The 19,290-nt window shown below is 39.9% G+C and overlaps 1 protein-coding gene across 1 annotated transcript in view; it reads right to left on the reverse strand.

The window, feature by feature from the left end:
* Positions 1-11,629, reverse strand: part of LOC121925878 (leucine-rich repeat, immunoglobulin-like domain and transmembrane domain-containing protein 2) — a 20,218-nt gene extending 8,589 nt beyond the window's left edge. Inside the window, 2 exon segments of the mRNA XM_042458449.1 lie at positions 9,583-9,707; positions 11,562-11,629. Coding sequence (XP_042314383.1) covers positions 9,583-9,707; positions 11,562-11,629 — 193 coding nt within the window.
* Between the last annotated feature and the right edge of the window lie 7,661 nt (positions 11,630-19,290).

The raw sequence follows: 19,290 nt of genomic DNA on the forward strand, positions 1-19,290 counted from the left end.
TATCATGTAGCTATGTCTCTGTAGCTACCATCTTCTAATTCCTTCCCACAAAGTCCACCTAGCAAGCAATGTTGCCACTCCCAACATGGCAATTTCTATGTTGTTGGAGACCAGAGGGTCCGTGCCAGATGAATCCCTCTAATTGCCATATAGCTAGACCACAATGCAAGGAAGCATACACAGCACCCTCCAGGGGTCTTGGGAAGTCCATCAATGTGTCTTTCCAGCACATCCAACTGCAGGACAATTGCTGGAATCATCCCTGTTGAACTCCCTGTTTACAGGACCAATAAGGAAAATAAATTTAACCATGTGGACAAGCTGTGCTGCCTTGCAATGGTGCTGGTGTGTGTGTGTTGTTTGTGTGTGTGTGTGTTTACAGGGGGTAGTTTAGTCATTGTTGCAGTCAGAACAGATTCCAACTCAGCATCAACCAGAAAAACAACCAATGAGCTGCAATGGTGTAATTCTGATTTCACCATTATAACACTCAGCACACATATTCTTGCCTAGAGTTCATTTTTGAGGGAATTTTTATGTCATTGGTAATCTTAGGGACCATTGATCCAAAAATACCTAGCAGAGGATCAACTAACCCCAGGCATAATTCCATTCTATTCATCAGTGCCTGGCATTGTGGTGCCTTTCCCTGCCAGTTAGTGGACAGGGAACAGGGCATGGGGATACCTGAGCAGCATTTAGCTCCAAGTTGTGGAACAGGAGACAGAAGAGCTGCTCCCTTGTGGATCTCAGGCAAGAAAAGCTGGATGTTCTTTAGACTACAGTGGGCACCTGAGGATGTAATAGCTATTCCTTTCCCCATTGGCCACAAGCTTATACACCTCTAGCCTCTTCCAGCCACTAGCTGCAATAAGAGGACTGCTTCAGCATTCTCTGTGTGGTTTGTATTGGGGGAGCCACCTGAATAAAGATATTTTTCTGCAAATCATCTGGTTAAACCAGCATATGTTCTCATATCGTCAGTGCGATTTCCAATCCCTTTTCAGAAATTTCTCAATCTCTGGACACAGTCCTTATGGCCCCGAGAAGATGTTTTGCGGGTCACCTATTTGGCAAAACTTCCTTTCTGATGTTGGAGAGGGAGAAAGAGGTTCCTCATCTCAGAGGGAAGTCTCATGAGAAGCTCCCCCTCTGTGGTCACAAATCTTCCACTCTCCTTGCCCTCTTCTGTTGGCCTTGGTGGGGAAGTGGGGGGGGGGGGATTTGGACGGTGGACTGGAAGAAAGCTCACTTTCTCCCCATCTGTGCCCTTATTTTCAATTTCCAAGCATAGGAAATTGCACTTAGCATTAGAGGCATATACAGCAGCCTGTGTCAACATGGTAGGGAGTGTGTTAGACAATGGGGTGGGACGGTATACAACATAATCCCCAGACTATCCTTAGGCTCAGGTAAAAGGTACTACACTCTTTTGGTTGGACCCGAAGCTCAAGTTGCTCTTATTAGAAATTTAGATTATTATCTCCTAAACTTTATTCTCCAAAAGAAGAAATGGAAGAACATGGTAAGATTGTGTGTATGATGCTTCTGGAGTATTTCATTTCCATTCAAATGATACATCAACATAGTGGATTTCATTTGATCATATAACCTATATTACATAAATGTTATCAGTATTCTTTTGATTATAAACACCTGCAGGCTATCTCTCTCTCTCCTAGTTCACCATTATGAACCGACACAAAACTACTCCCTTAGTTTGTTAGCCCAAACAATGAGAGCACTACAGGGAATCTAATCCCCTTAGAAGCATGGTAGGAAGCGTATCAAGGCTTTTAAGATAATCCTTTTCTCCCTTATTTTCTTCATCACAAGAACCTACATCAAACAACTTCTCTTTCCGGCTCCGGCATTTGCTTGCTAATGGGATATGTTCCACAAGCTGTAGTAAAATTTCAAAGGGTGTGTTTGTTCCTCTTGTGTTCCATTAACAAACTTTCATTGAGTGGCTTCTCCTTGTATGGGAGCCACAAGGACTGGTATGCGGCAGGTAAATCTACAGTAATAGCTAATTAAAAAAACATATGAGGATATCTATTAAGTTAACTATTTTTTTAAAAAAATAAAACCCATATATAGAGTATGATGAATGAATCCATCATCTCTTTTCTTTTCAGTTTCTCACTTTCCCCTTCTTAAAGCTGTTGTACCCGTTGTATATGGAATCAAAATTACCTAACAGGCCGTACTGCGGCACAATATTTTCATTTGTTCTTGTGGATGACTACCCACTAACATTTTTACCCAGAGAAATGAGTAATGATGAATCGGGTTCTTACTTTCTTTACATAACTTCATTGTGGGCATCAACAGAGTACCTTTCTCTCTTGATGTGAACTGCTTTTTATCCATAACTGCAGACACACACTGATGATGTCAAGATATAATTCACAGCCATTGGTCTTATCTCTGCTCCAGCGATTAAGCCACTGCGCAAAGCCTAAATGACATGCGAAAAAAACAGGAAACTTTCTGATTCCTCTTTCAATACATACTTGACTTTTTCCACTTTGAGTGGACTGCTTGCGGGAATCCATCTGAAATACTCCCATTTTTGCTTCTGCAAATATTATGGATTGGACCGCTTCTGCCGAAGCATTGCAGATAGTTTCACCCAGGCCTAACTGATCACTCTAGGAACCTGCTTCTTGGGAAAGCAGGACCAGAATGGACTGCGTGTTTCTTTAATACTTAAAGAAAAAGGGTAAAATTAACACTGGAATCATTTTAAGAGTTGAGTGTCTGCATGTGGTAGACTTATGAAAGATGAGGACAAAAGGTTTGAGTTGTTGACGGGTATTTATTTTATAATAGAAGAAAAAAAGATGCTGGGTGATATGAAATTTGATTATAGTATTGGGATGCTGTAGTTTAGAGCCCCATCTCGTATGCAGGCCAACAAAATACTTTTTAATAATAAATGGAAATTGACAAAAGTGCAATGTATTAATAAATGCAATGACAGTCATTATGATTATTGCTTATAAAATTAAAAAACAAAGTGTTAAATTTTTTAAAAAAAAAACATGGAAGACTATACTGAATATAACAATACATAGGCAATTTAAATGGTTTGCTTTAACTAAGTACATGCCAATAATATTCCTTAAACAGAGAAAGAATTTCAAAATTTTGTTATTGAGAAGTGACAAAAACAATATTTTTTTCAGTACTAACACTTATTAAGGATAACATTTTCGTGATCAATTACATAAAGTATGTTAGGCTAAAAAACAAAAGTGGCAATGTCTGAGATTGACTTAGTCCAAAAAACATACAAAACAGATGGCAAAAAAGGATCACCAAAAGCTGCTCAGCCCGATCACCCCGGGGCCTGTAAAAACAATGCACAGCCCAAGGATGTCTCTGTCCATTGACTCAATAGAAGCAAAACATCCTTCCTCTTGGGAAGTGATTTGGCCATGGGTGGCACTGGTGTTCTGGGGAAATGCACATGAAAAACACCATACCCCATAGCACCCAATGCAAACCCTGGCCCAAATCTTTTCTGACCCTATTTGAGGCATAGCAGAATAATCTTGGGTCTATTGGCACATGTTTTCCATGCCCTGGAATTATCGGCTGGGAGAAAGCTCTGGCCACATCTCCTGCCCATCTGCTTCAGCCCCTTGTGGATTTTAATAGCTGAGCAGGAGTCAAAATCCAAATTTACCAGCAAACTGTCCATCGGTTCAACCCACATATGCAGAAATTTCTGAAAAATGATACCTAATGACAAAATTGCTTTTGTCAGTTTCCAGGGATCCCCTTCCAAACCAAATTGAGCAGGTCTCCTCAGTTTGTAACGGAAAAATCTATCAAGAGAAGAACAAGATATCAGCTCCAACAACCCATTTTAAAATATCTCCTTGTATCCAAATTACAAATACAGTGGACTTATGCGGGTGATCTGTTGAACCCCTCCCCCCACATAAGACTAAATCTGCTTATGCTTGAATCCCCATTTCATCAAATGGGCTCGTATGTGCACAGCGCATGGGCAACCATGGGCAACACGCACCCCATTCATTTGAATGGGAACGAGCCACCCCTCGCACTCCCCGGCCCCCGAAGCTGAGCATAGTACGCTTAAGTCCATAATATAGCATGCCCGTATAAACACGGGTGCACTGTAATAAACAAAGATGAAAATTGCATTTCTAAATCCTACCTATTTGCAATGGAATCTGTCATTTGTAATAAGTGCCTGAAGAGGAAAGAACCTAACACCAACACATCTTTGTGTTCAATTTAATAGCCCTAGTACCTTGAAGAATAGTTCCAGAACCATTTGTTGTTTAAAAGTGTTTAACAAGCTGTGCTGAGAATTACATTGGTTGCAGCTCTCCCCTGCCCCCCAACGCGTTGACTGACTGGAAGTGCTGGGCTTGGCATTGGAAGATCTCCCTAACACTGTTTATCCATGTGGCAGCTCTCACACCCGCAGACCCATTGAGAAAATGCTGGAGAAATTTTTAACATTCCAACCAGTGCCAAAAAGGCACATGTCCATACTGTTTTAAATTCAAAGTCAGTCCTTATTCCTTGATCTCTTTGACACAATTGATCGTGCTGTTTTTTTATGGTTTATACTTACTTCAGTTCCTCAGCTGGTTACATAATATCTCTCAGGCTGATTAATAATGTGGTAGCTAGAGGTCATGTACCATTATTTCTCCTTTTCAATGAGGTTGCACAAGGTTCTGTTCTCGACCTTTGTTATAATTCTCCTTATAAACAATCATAAGAATCTTATAATTTATCAAGTTTTTCAGTATCATATTTTATTCTGCTGATGGATGTATTTCCCAAACTCCTTAGATGTCAAACAGAATGTCTTCAGCTATCTCAGCATGACCTCACCATTGCTAGAACTCACAAAGGCAAGGAGAGAGAATACTATTTTTCTTCCAAAAAAACCTTTTTACAACATATTCTCATCACCTCACTTTTGATACCTTCAATGTACTCATCCTCAGGACAAAGCTTCTTGTTTTTGATGTTTAAAGACCGTACAGAATTACTCCACTGTATCTCAGTCCTATTTTATTTTATTTAATCTGCTTGAACTGTGTCACAAAAACTAGACTTTTCACTTAACCAAGGTTCCATCTTTCTTTAATCAGCTTTGTCCTTTTTCACTCACTGCACCATACCTTAAAATTGGTCCTGAACATTTCTGAAACTGCTCTCCCCTTTTATTTTAAGTTAAAATTAAAAACGTTTGTTTTCAAAAAAGTGTTAGGAATTTTAATTATAATATATTTAATATCTGTATAGTTTTAGTTTATAGTATTTTTTCGGTTTCTTTATATGTTGTAATTTTTGTATACAATTGGTTTGCATATTCTATATTTTTATATATCCTTTTTATCTCTCTCTTGTGTTCGTGTGTGTGTGTATAAAATATTTTTTTAATTGCATGCCCTTTGGCAGGACCCAGGTCTTGGCTGTTTTTTACTTGTAGACACCATGAACACAAAGGTGCTATATAAATAAATGATTATGATAATAGTAAATAATAATAACAGTATATAGGGAGATTGATGTAAAATTTTACAAATTTTTTCAGCTTTAGGAATCAGTTATAACTTAAATATCTGGATGATCAAACCATTATATTCATCAAATCGAAACATGCACAAGAAACCTGCTGAAGCACAACCACACTTAGAACTTTACATGAAGATTGTCAGTAATTTTGAGTGTTGTTACTTAAAAAAAACCGCATACGCAATAGTATGGTTATTTCATTGAAATCAAAAAAGCAATAAGTTTGGGTGCTTTCTTTGTAAATTGAGTCTGATTATTGAAAATCATACGAATATTTTCTGCAAAGCCAACCAAAAACCCATAAAAAATGATGCTCCAGGAGTCAAATCAATAAATGTTTTTTTCCCCGTGACTAATAGGTGTAAGCACATCAAATATTTGTCTCAATTTCATCACCTTGGTTTTGTTTCTTATTTTCTCCATCAACCTTTTTATTCTTTAAGCAGATGTTGATTCATTAATAATCATTGCTGAAAAAACAGCACAAGAAACCAAACACAGTGACACTCAAAGCTTATAAGAGTCAACTTGAAACAGCATCATTAGCTCGTTGGATAAACACAGGTAAAACCAAATGATGGCAACCAATAAAGAAGGCATCACACAAGCTTAGTGATGGTGGCTAAGAGTTGCAGGCCAGTAGTCAGAAATCTTTCAAACTAAAGTTTACACTAAACAGTGATTTCTCACCATCCACACTATCTAACTTACAGCACCCATTTTCCACTCACAAGCCTACAGGTTGGTCCCTATGTGTGAATGAGATATAAAGCAAATGGGCCAGTCTCCAATAGTTTCCTTATGAATCTTACTTATCCAATGCCTGGCAAATACATGTACATTGGTAGCCCAGACAACCAGGAGTAGCGAGAAAAAGTCATTCACATTCAGTAAAAACATTTTTTTAATGAATTTATTAATTTGTAGTTGATGAGACTATTTTGAAAAAACATGCACAATCTTTGTTGTTTTCCATCACCAGGATACCATGATACAACCCCCCCATCAAATATAACACACGTTCAAAAAATACATAAAACATAAAAAATTTTTAAAAATAAAATGAAAATGTTTTTTAAATTTCTCACTCTCCCTGGTGGATCAAGCAGGATTAAAACCTTACATAAATATACGATATACAATCTAGTCAAGAAATATAAAATATATAACAATAAACAGTTTAAAACTATTTAAAAAAAAAAAAACACATTATCAAAAGCAACAGTGGGAGTAAAGTTATTTCGATCCAATCAAAAAGAGGATCATGTATCTTATACTCAAGTGGTATTGCCATCGAAGAGATTACACTTAAATGCCCCTTGAAAGTCTCCAGGGAGACTTTCTCTTCCGGGTAACTGTTTCATAATCTAGTAGTGGCTGCAAGAAAGCTCTTACAAGAAGTTGAACTAGTCTGGTTTTTAGTATTCCAGCAAATTCTCCCCAATATTCTGAAAGTGCAGGGATTATTAGGGAAGAGGCGTTCCCATAAGACTAAACTAGACCCAATCCATGTAGGGCTTTAAAGTTAATAACCAAACACCTTTGTATGTGCCGGAAGCAGAAATCAGCAAGCAGTGAAGATCTTTTAAAATGTGCTATATGGTTGACCTTGAAGAAAACCGGTGACCAATCTAGCTGCCGCATTTTGCCATACCATTGAAAGCTTCGAATTGGTACAAAGGGTAACTCCAGTAGAGGGCATTACAGAAATCAAGATGAGATTACCAGAGCATACACCACATACTTCCAGGTCCTTTCGCGTTCAGTATGAGTACGTTGCGTATCAACCAAGTGGGTACCAAGCACTCCTGGTCGTTGCATCTATTTGAGATGACAACTGTAGGGACGGTTCTGGATTACTCCAAAATGCAGACTTCGTCTTTAGATCCCGTCCAGAGGACTGGTTGACAAATTTCCCACCCAGACCTGAGTTTCTATCGCCAAGTACCTCCATTTTTCTGGATTCAACCTGGCTTGTTTTCTCTCATCCAGCCCATTACCACTCAAGGCAGCATTCAGGGGAAATGCACCCTAGTTCACTGCTACAGTCTGAAGACATAGAGAAACATATTTGGGTGTCATCAGCATACTGTAACACCGGTGCCCCATGTCTCCAGTGATCTAACCCAGCGGCTTCATGAGAATGTTAGAACACATGGGGAACACAATGGCGCCCTGAAGGATGCCAGATTTCAGCTCTCTCTTGGAGGATATTACTTTTGATGGAGAAAATGCACATAGTTCTTCTGATACTCCAGTTCTCCTTCGCATCACAGAGGGAATGGACTTAATCTTTAAAAACCTGTGCTTTCCGGAAGCAGCCACTTTGTCTCGTGCCTTTGCTGGAGAAAGGAGTATTAATCATCTTTGGCTTAGCTTTCTCCTGGTCCTATCTACCAGGGTAGAGATGGAGAAATCCAACGCTTTTGCCGGAGTGAAATCCCCCAGTGTCCTAACCATAAGATTTCAGCATCACTAGTGTTCAACATTCATGCCTGCTTATATGGAAAAATGTGGGAAAGGAATTTAGATATGATTTTCCAGATTCAGTCCACATTCTCTACACTGGCTTGATTATGATGAACATTCAGTTAGAAATGCATTTGATTCCGTTGTAGGTGAGATAATAGGGACCTGATTTATAGATCTCAATTTAGTTTCTGGCCCACAGTTTTCTAGGTGACAGGGCAACACCAGACACAGACCCCAATCCACCATGGCACTGGCGAAAAAAAAGAAGCGTTTCAAAACCGTCTTTTTTTGGTTGCAGAAAAGCCGCCTTTAGTAGTCTTCCATGCCCATGGGCAGCTTCCGGCATGTTGGAGCTTATAGTGTGTACCCCATGCCCAACATACCTGGAAGACGGCTTATGCCAACGCATGTCTGGACCATTCTGGGCAGCTTCAGGATGTCATGGGGGTGTGCAGCATGGCACGCCATGCCCCCAAGCTGCCAGCAGCTGCCCAGAAAGGGCTTTAATGGCCTCTTTGCATGGCTCATAGATGGCAGCAGAAGAACAAATTTCTATTAGATGATTTTACATTTACATTGGTTTTTTATGTCCAATTTCAGGGCCGAGGATTTCATCTCCCCCCCCCCTCAAAAATAAAACTCATCCTTAAAAAGGAGGATTAGTACATGAGAAGATTGCTGCAAAAGTCCAGCAGGTAAAATTAGTGCCCTGTCTTGTTCATGTTGACCTTGGGGCAGGAAATCACTGAGCCACATATTTTCAAACAAATGGTAAATTGGAGGAGTGAGGCTGACAGGGATATCTGGATTTCCTTAACCACCGAGCATCTGTGGAAGCTACAATAATAATGTATGCTACAAAAATCCAGACCTTAGAATCCACTGTCCCATTTTGTCATGTTTACCTAGGTCCAGAACATTGCGGTCCATACCCTTTCAAACCAATGGCAGGTTGGAGCGTGAGGCTGACAGGAATTCCTGGAGCTCTATTAATCCTGGAGCACCTGTGGAACTACACATAAGATAGGTAGGGAAATCCTGCAATTTGGGTGTTATGCTTACCTTCTACAGACCTGACCAATTCCCAAAGCATCATCATATTCAGTTTGTGTTGCCCTGTCCACAAAGGCCTTTTCATTTCAACTTAATCAAAGGCAAGATCGCCACTTTTTCCTTCTCATCAAAAACTTCATGGTATGGAGGAGTTTTCCTCAATTTTGGATATCAAGATGTTAGAGGATGTTGGTTCAGACAGAGCCCAGGAAAGAAAGATAATAGGGCACCTATTGCACCAGAGGTATTGTTGAATTTATGACTCCAATAAGATATTTTAATTTCTCACATTTTGGACTAATGCTTTCCATGTAGATGCCCCACAGCCTTTCTTGGGGCCTCGAGATTAGAAAAATATTTCTGCATCCAGGTCTGATTTTTCGATGAAACTTTTCTGGAATGCAGGAGGAATGACAACTAAAAAACCTCCTGGAAGATGCCCATACAAACTACACTTCCAAAGTTGGCTAGTCCACCACCAACCTCTGAGACAATCTATTCCACTGTCAAACATGTTGTTTTGACTATTTTTCAGTTGGCTAGTCCACCACCAACTCTGAGAATCTATTCCACTGTCAAACATGTCTGTTTTGACTATTTCTAAGAATCTAATGAATGGCAAGAAAACACGTGTTATTAATTATTTATAATTAATGTGAATTTATTCTGAAAAGCTTTGCTTCCAGACTCCTTGATAGGAAGTGAAAATCAGTCTGCTTCATTTTGGAATTGAACCAGGACTACTTTATAATTGAAACTGGAAATTGCAAAAGGATGTAGTGTGAGAACCTACTCATTGCATGACTCAAGGGCAGACCCTCCAGAAGAGGAGCACACCCTTTCCAGGGATGTCAGGATGGAAATTTACCTCCACCTTTGACTTCTTTAGCCACATTCCTCTTCTGTGGGAAGGATGCTTGGTGTTATGACCTCCACCTTAGGTTTGACTGCTTTGAGTGGATGCTAGCAGGACTGCCTAAACTCATATCCTTTACAAAGGTCAACAGCCCAGAAAGCAAGGCTTTGAAATTGCCTATCACCCCTAATTGGCACTTCTTCTGTATTCCTAGAATGATGTTAATTATTATACAATACTACCATTAGAATTAATGGCTCAGTGTTATGGAACAGTCAAGATGGAAAGAACAACAGTAAAATTAATCAAGGGTAATATAAACAGATCCCAGTGTATTTTCAAGTGTATTGGTCAAGTGTATTGTTTACTCAAAAGTTTAGGTAAATGAAATGGCTGCCTTCCTTACGAATGTTATGTCTGATTGGTTTTTCTATTCAGCCCACCTAGAGCTATGTTACAATAAAAAAATGAAATTAATATATTTAACATAGGGAAGAAAATACTTTCAGGTTTGCAGAATTTTGACTATAGAAAACAGCAGGACTTCATTCGTCAAGAAGATAGACTGAAGATGCTAATCACATCTAGCAAAGCTGATTTTCATTCTGTTACTCTTTTTTCACCACCAGAAAATCAGATGTATGTATGATGAAAAAACAGATGTCTGTTAATCTAAAGAGAGCAGAGTGGCCTAGTGGTTTGAGAGTAGATCTAGGATGTGGTGATCAGGGTTAGTTCCCCACTCAGCCATGCAACCTGCTGGGTGACCTGGGTGAGTCACACACTCTCAGCCCCAGAAAACATGTGATACATTCCTTAGGTCCAATCAGCAGAATTGGCTTGAAGGCACACAACACACAATAACAATCTAACAGTTTCTTTGAAGTTCCATTCACTCTTTCTCTTTCACACATGAAATAAATATGCTAAAGTAGAAGCAGGATCATCCCGTTGCCCTCCCACAATCCAGATTGGTTATGCAGAGTCTGTAATAGTTACTTTTTGCACTCACCTCCAGAATACACCAAAATAGCCATGTCCCTGGAGATGTGCTAACATGCCCTTGATTTGTGCCACACTCTATGCCTTCATCCTCTTGATGTCTGTGAATTCAGTGGCCTGTTAGAAAGGCAATCCTAATATGCAGTGTAGGCATCTGATTTATTTTGGAATCTGAGACCCATTCTGCATGGGCACCCTAGTACGTGTCAGCACCTATGGGTTAAGAAGGGAGTCCTTTCCGGACACCCCTAACCCTAGTATGTGCCAAGCGCATACAAAAATGGCACGCCCATTCTACCTGGGTGCCGCCATCTTGACGTAACAGATGCTAGCGTCCGCATGTCGCGCGCAGTAATGATGTACTGATCAAATTTGCAATGACACCAAATTAAGAGCTGTAGCTAACACTCCAGAAGAGAGGATTCAAAATTCAAAATGGCCTGAATAGATTAGAAAGCCAATCCAAAACGAACAAAATGAATTTCAACATGAAGAATGTAAGGTTCTGCATTAGGCAAAAAAATTAAAATGAATAAAAATGCTTAGATATAGGAAAGGGACACGGCTTAAGAGACTACATGTGAAAGGAATCTAGGGCGCTTACAGGCGCCCAAAAGGGCGCTCTACGGCGCCTGTTTGCTGAGCCAGGGAATCACAGCGGACAAACCGCATGGTTCCCCAGCACAGCAAAAAGAACTCGCAAAAAGCAGGTTGTTTTGGCAGCGTGGTTATGATGCGCAAGGTTGCCAATGCGCACATGTGGCGTCATTTCTGTGCCATGGCGTGTGGACGCTAGCGTCCATTATGTCAAAAAGGTGGTGCCTGTAGAAAGGTGCCACCATTTGTACGTGCTCAGCATACTAGGATTAGGGGCGTCGGAAAGAAACACCCCTTCCTAACCCTAGTACGTGCAAGCATGAACTTTTGACAGTGTGTAATCCGCCTCGGAGTCCTAGTAGACCACAAGTTGAACATGAGTCAACACTAAGCAGCAGCTAGAAAGACCAATGCAATTCTGGTCTGCATCAATAGAAGTATAGTGTCTACATCAAGGAAGTAATAGTGCACTCTATTCTGCTTTAGTCAGCCTCACATGAAATACTGTGTCCAATTCTGGCACCACAATTGAAAAGATGTTGACAAGCTGAAATATTCCAGATGAAGGTGACCAAAATGGTGAAGAGCCTGGAAATCATGCCCTATGTGGCGGACTTGGGAGTTGGGTATGTTTAGCCTGGAAAAGAGAAGCTAAGAGTGATATGATAGCCCTATTAAGAAATTTGAAGGATGTCATGTTGGGATGGAGCAAGCTTGTTTTCTTCTGCTCCAAAGAATAGGACCATAGTGATCGATTCAAACTACAGGAAAAGTGATTCCACTGCAACATTAAGAGGAACCTGCTGATTGTAAGGTTGTTCAACAGTGAAAACACACTCCCTGGAAGTTTTTAAACAGAGGCTGGATGGTCATCTGTTGAGTGTGCTTTGATTGTGAGTTCCTGTTTGGCAGGTGTTTGGACTGGATGGCCCTTGTGGTCTCTTTCAAAATCTATGATTTACTTTCTATGCTCTTGTTATTCACAAATAACTGAAGAAAGAAATCCCAGTCTCAGCAGTTGTAATGTCAGCATTCTATTTACTGATGGATAGTAATCCATACAGTTCATTAAGCCAAACATGTTTGCTGCTCACATGATAGAGATGGATCACAATTTACATGAATCAGTGTCTCAACGAACATAGCTTATTGCACCTCCTGAATCTCACTCTAAGAAAATGTATACTTTCTTCAAGCATTCACATATTTTCATACTTACAATGAATTTCTGAAAACAAATTGCTCACCAAACAATATGTAATTTTAGGTAAAAATCTCTGAATATAATAATGGAAGAAAAAACACAAAACACTTTTTAGTCAATGGGAGAATTAAGTTCAATGTGAAACAAATGTACCAATTAAGAAAGAGGTATTAAAATTGTAAAAAATACCAGTATTGGAGAAGATGACATAAAGTTGCAGGAGATCATAAGAAACAAGGGCAAAGATTGCAGTCTTTTGACACCCATATTTCCCAACTATGAAAAAAAATGTGTAGGTGTGAAGGCTGTCATTCAGAGCAATGGCTATTCTGCTGCTGTATTGCTCCATTTATATTGTATTGTTGATGACCAGCCAAATAATGGACAAGACACAAGATGATGGTTTTGAAATAGACCACTTATGAACTTAATCTATTTAATGTTTCTTCTGGCGAGCTGAAATTAAGGGGGAGTAGTTAGTGTGGGCGAGATGCAGCAGTGGTCCTCCTCTGCAGCTACTACTGCGAATAACACCTGAGCCCTGAGGAGAATCCAATAGCTGGGTTATCTCCAGCTGGTTCACATCAGGAAGACCAACCCTCAAGCTGGGGCTTAAAGAGGGGTTTCTCCTTCAGGCAGCCTCAAGGAAGTCCCTTTTCCCATCTCCACAGTCACAGGAACCTAAAGAGGGCAGTTTAAGAGACTCCCTTTAACACAAAATGGTGCCCTAGGTGGTCACTGAACTCTAAATCTCCTCTCATGTGATGGCATATTGGACAGCACTCTAGCCAATTGTCCATGTCTGACTGAACAGTATGAGACAGGCAAAAAAGCTTTTGGAAAGGGAGGGGGGAATCCTACCCAGCCTCTAAGTGCTCAGGAAACTTCATACTGTATCAGTGGTGGGAGGATGGGTTGAGTGTTTGCAGCAAAGAAGAGGAGGCCATAGTGGCAGGGATTAAATAGCCATTGGCTCTGCCCCTGACTCCACCCATTACGCTGCAGCACAAGATTAACTCGTCTTTGCTCCCCGGAGGCATCAAAATGTGCCTCCTCCCCCAATGGCTCCAATGCCCATCTATGCTGCAGCAGTAAGCATGTCTTGATGCATTATATCAACTGGATCGTTGGGTTTAAATATGGATGGGTGACCACTTGTGGTGCTTTCTGCCATAGATTACTCAAATATGAAGACCTGATATATGTAGACGATGCAAATGCTCTTTTTAACAAGTGACACACTTGAATAGGAGGCTTCTTTGTGCATTACACATGCAATTGGGGGTGTGGTATCCAGTACCAACTGTATTGGGAAAAAAGTGTAACTTGCTCACTGGTTTTTATGAACAGCCTCATTTCCTTTCCTGATGGCATATAATAATAGTTTTTAGTATGACCCATGAAATGACCAATGGTAGGTTGGGATCATTCGTCTGCCCTTCCGACTTGTCATCTCTTCATCCTCTTTTCCAAATATTCCATTCCATTAATTACCTTTCCACTTAATTTCCACAATTCCTGTAAGTCAGCTTACTGTACCCCAGAGTATTCTCAGGCCTCATGACATATCTTTGGGATATTTTTTGAAAATTTTTGTACTTCAGTGAACCTTGCATTTACTTTGGGGCATTCAGACTACCCTTTACCCGGATCAGACAACTCGAATTAACCCCGACACGTTCATATTGGACCCAATGCTTCCACAAGTGAATCTGAGTCTTGCACACCTGTTCAGGGGCAATGCCCTTGGCGCGGGTCTTTGAAATGGAGTTAAAAGCTGTATCTTTTTTTAAAATGGGTCCAGCGAATAAAAAACCTGTCCCCGATCCATGAACGGGGCAAGTTCAGGGGAGGGATTTAGGGCAGAGGGAGGGCGGAGGGAAGAACATTCCTCCCCTTCATGAAGGAGGAGGAAGATGAAGGAGCCGGGAGGGTTTGTCAAAGTGACTGACGAGCAAATGGCCGAGGGAAGGGTGCAAAGGGCAATTGGGGTGACTGACGGAGCAAAGGAGCTGGAGAAAGGGTGCAAAAGGCAATCGGGGTGACTGATGAAGCAAGAGGAAGGAACCGGAGAAAGGGTCAGAAGGAGAGCACAGAATGGAACAAGCCTCCCTCTTGTACTAGGCAGCTTTCTCTCTCTATTTTTATTTTTGACAGACTATGTGCATGCTTTTGATATGTATAGATAGAATGTGTGTTTGCTTGTGCTACTTTCCCTTTCATTTGCTTGCTCCCAGCATGGCACTTTGCAAGAGACTTTTTTCCTAAATACAGTACAGCTAAATTATGTGAATGCTACAATGCGAATGTTTCAAATGTTTCTTTCAAATTGGCAAATTGATACAGAATGCTTTTGCTACTGTCTGTAAGGAATTTTGGGGTGGCTGAGGGAAAGCAAAGGATGCAGAGATGGCATTTGGGGTGAGGAATTCATTATTATTATTATTATTATTATTATTATTATTATTATTGTGTGTGTATGATGCATTCTGGGGTGGCAAGGAGGCAGGATGCAGAGATGGCATTAGATTGAATTTTGGGGTTGAAATTGGAGGCAGGGAAGATCCATAATCTGTAGTGACCCAAATACACACAACACACACAAACACACTTGGAGGTTTTTAAATTTGACAAATATGTGCATCCTGCCACCTGTTTTTTTTTTTTTAAAGGAGGGAGGAAAGCACACATCTGATTGTCCAATTGCTGTAGGAAGCGTCACCTTGATGAAAGTGTAACTGAATTTGATTGACAGCAAAGGAGCCTTCATTTTAAACCAGTTCTGCAAATGTGAACTCTCTGCAATGGAATTCAGGGTTCCATTACCCTGATTGAGGTAAATTTCTAGTGGGCACTTCCTTGGGGGGGGGGGGGGGGGGGGGGGGGGGGGGATCTGAATCTGCCCAGTTCCATCCAGCGCAAATAGGTGAGTGGGAATAGGGCCTTTAAGTGCACTGATAACTCCCTCTTGTGCAAAAGTGTACAAAAATCTTGTGCAAAAACCCTCTTGGTGCAAGAGCTTGAAGATTTGATATCATTGTTAATTTATAGAAATACAGATTTAAAGATTTGGAACAATATACTCCCAATAAGATATTTATCATACATCCATTAAAAAAGGAACATATAATATCATGAAATGAAAATGGAATTAAAAACTGCTTATTAAATGATTTGAGATATTTTATAAATCCATGATGTGGGTTGCTGAAGTGAATGATCTTCAGACAAACTTTATATGACAGCTTTTATATGCTTCATAAAAACAAATACTATTTCTGAAAGACTTAATAACTGGTTTGCTTTTTCACTGACTGAATAGAAACAGGGCTTCAAATAAATAAATCCTTATTTACATGGATTTGAAATTTTAAGGTTTCAGTACTGTCTGATTGATAGAATCATGATTAAGAAAAGCTGATACAAATGAGAAAGTGTTGCATTGAATTTTTCTAGTTTTGAAAACTTCAGAACTTTGCAATGTATTAATAGCTTTAAAATACATCTACTTCCGTTCAGCTGAGGACTGTTACCGACTGTGAAGATTTTTGGAATATGGGAGCTCATTATAACTGAGCTGCATTGATTTTGATCCAGTTGTGGTCTAGTGGAGTAGATGAGAATTCTATATTTTCATTTATCAATAGGAGCTTTAGTCCTTTCAAGATTTCATTATCACCATATGGAATGATAAATGTCTTGGTTCTTTATTTGTTTTATTTTTTTACACTTTAACACTTAAACAAAAACAGTAACCACACATTATGTTATGTTCTTCACTGGTTTAGATATTAAATACATTTTGCAGCAGTGATTCCGTATCATTATTCAGTGCCGCCTATACTTCTGTTGTGTCTCTTATTTCAAGTATTTCTTTTTAAAAGAAAAATATTCTGTTTCTCACATAGACCAATACCAACATGATAAATTACCCCAAGTAATTGTTTTAGTCTTACTGAAACCCTTTCTATTTCCCTCAGAGTTACCAGATACCTCATTTGATAAGAAAATCTCACAAACTGCTTGATGAAGTGAAATTTGGGTGGCAATTCTAGTTTTAATGCTCAGGTTTAAACTGAGAAAGGCTAAAAGAAATGCTAGTGAATGCAATGGATTTTTTGTTTTGTTTCTTGCCTTTAGCTTTTAGGAGAAACAAATGCCACAGCCACTGTCCCTATGGATACTGAGGATGTAAACCCCTATGGATACTGAGGGACCACTGTATATTATGTACAGGTACATAATATACACACCTTGGCTGATGGGCTTGGTCTTTCAATAGTTTCTTTTAGTCTGAGTCCATAGTAGAACTGATATTACCTATGAATATGAGAGCTGGACAATGAAGAAAGATGAGGAGAAATTCAACTCATTTGAATTGTAGCGCTGTAAAAGATTGCTGAGGATACTGTGGACAGTCTAAAAGATGAACAAGTGAGTCTTTGAGCAGAAACAGCCAGAAATCTCCCTGGAAGCCAAGATGATAAAATCAATGCATCTAGTAATGTCAGTTCTACCATGAACTCAGACTAAAAGAAACTACTGAAAGACCAAAGCCATCAGTTGAGGTGTGTCAAACTGAGTACCAATACATAATATACAGTGACCCCTCAGTATCTATAGGGGTTTGGTTCCAGAATATCAAAAAACCACAGATGGTCGTCAGTATTTAACATTTTAAAATACCTGGGTAGCAAGGCATGAGGAAGACATTCTTCCTAGACTGTTTCCCACCTTCCCATCCTGAAGGCTCTGCCAGAATTTAAATCCCTTTGCCTCTGATCCACCTCAGGGAGGGGCAGCAGAAGGAGTTGGGTAAGGAGTTATATCAGAGGAAAGAGGTTTAAATTTTGGTAGAGGCTTGTGAGCAATTGGGATAACAGGAGCTTAAATTCTGGAAGAAGCTTCATTGTAAGAAGGTGTGAAATGGAGTGAAGCAATTTAAATTCTGGAAGAGGTTTTCTTTTGAAAGGGTGGGAAATGGAGTGAGGCAAGGTTTTAAATTTTGGAAGGGGTTTCGTGATATGAAATTAGGAGAACAATGAGGAAGAGGATTAAGTTCTGGCTGTGGCTTTATGGTGAGATTGCTTTCCATGGAGGAGAGAGGCATTGGCTTGCCCAGGTCTTGCTGGAGCAGGCTCTGCTAGGGCCCTGGGACTGCTTTTTAGCCTGGCCATTGCAGGGTTTGTTTGGGTTTTTCATTTCAATCAATGGTTGCTCAAATCTATTGGATAGTGAGGGCTGGCATTACTAGAGCTGACCAAGTAGCATTCTACAATCAAACCTGAAAGTACTAAATTAAATGTACTAGTTGCCATAGGACTTGAACCCTTATATTGGCTAATGTCTCAATAGCATCAGTCATGCAGTTTTCTTGCCTTTGTTTCAACTAGCCTTGGCTAAATAGGTGCAAGATCTAGCACCTGTATCCCAGAGCCTCAATGAATGAGGCTTTTATGAGCTTTCCACATTATCTCAAACTTTCTTCCAAAAAGATTTAACTTATTTGTAGAAGACGCTTGAAGGTGAACATTTCCATTTTGCATGCATTTTACTCTGAATTGTCCTCATCCAGTATGCATCTTGTTTGCAAATAATTTGTGCATTAACTGTCACTGAAAAAATCCTTTCCTCACCTTTCTCTGAACAGATGGCACTTTTCAGATTGAATAGGATGATCAGATGTCCCTTTGCATTGAAGTCACATGTGAAAAATATGGCTTCTAACACATGCATTCATGTTGTTCAAATAAAACACTCTTGATAACTAAAGGTGGGTTTTGCATTGGATCAACTATGGCGGGTTTCCAGTATAACACTCATCTCTCAGAAGTGACTTTGAAGATTAACATTACATTTTATCAGCCAATCAGGATATTTTTTGCATTGTTGTTTCTCTGTCCACATATCCAGTTATCTTAATGAGGACAGAGTGCAGACAGATTTGCAGAAATGTCTATGTTTTAAATGCAATTTAAATGCTGTGAATTGTGTTATGACACATAATATTCCAGTTGGACAGGACAGATATGATACATTTTACTGCCTGAAAGGAAAGATGAAAATACAGCATGTCCTTATTGAATGGACTGTCAGGTGATCCTTGTTTCAATCATTTCTAAACGGTGCTGTCTTCAGATATTCGTAAAAGTTACTTTTCTCACACTCCCAGAATCCCTCAGTCAGCATAATCATTAGTCAGTACATTAGCCTGTTATCCAGAATGGTCTGGGAGATATAGTCCAGAAGCTGTCTTTTCTATAGTCTGCTCTTCCACCACTTAATTAGAAGTTTTGTGACAGATAGTATCACAACACAAGGGAACAACTGGAAGGTCATTGCTATGATCCTCCCAGCAACCACTCCCTGTGGTGATCATATCACTTACTCCAATACTACTGCCAGCTCTGCTGATGGAAGATGAGAGTGGGGATGGGGAGTGACAACCTTAATTTAGGCCAAAGAGAGGGTTGGCATGGAATAGTTTACTTGAGACCATTTAATAATGAACTCTTTAGTCCTTTTCAGCCAC

The sequence above is a fragment of the Sceloporus undulatus genome, chromosome 3, assembly GCF_019175285.1.
Source record: "Sceloporus undulatus isolate JIND9_A2432 ecotype Alabama chromosome 3, SceUnd_v1.1, whole genome shotgun sequence".
Lineage (NCBI taxonomy): Eukaryota > Metazoa > Chordata > Lepidosauria > Squamata > Phrynosomatidae > Sceloporus > Sceloporus undulatus.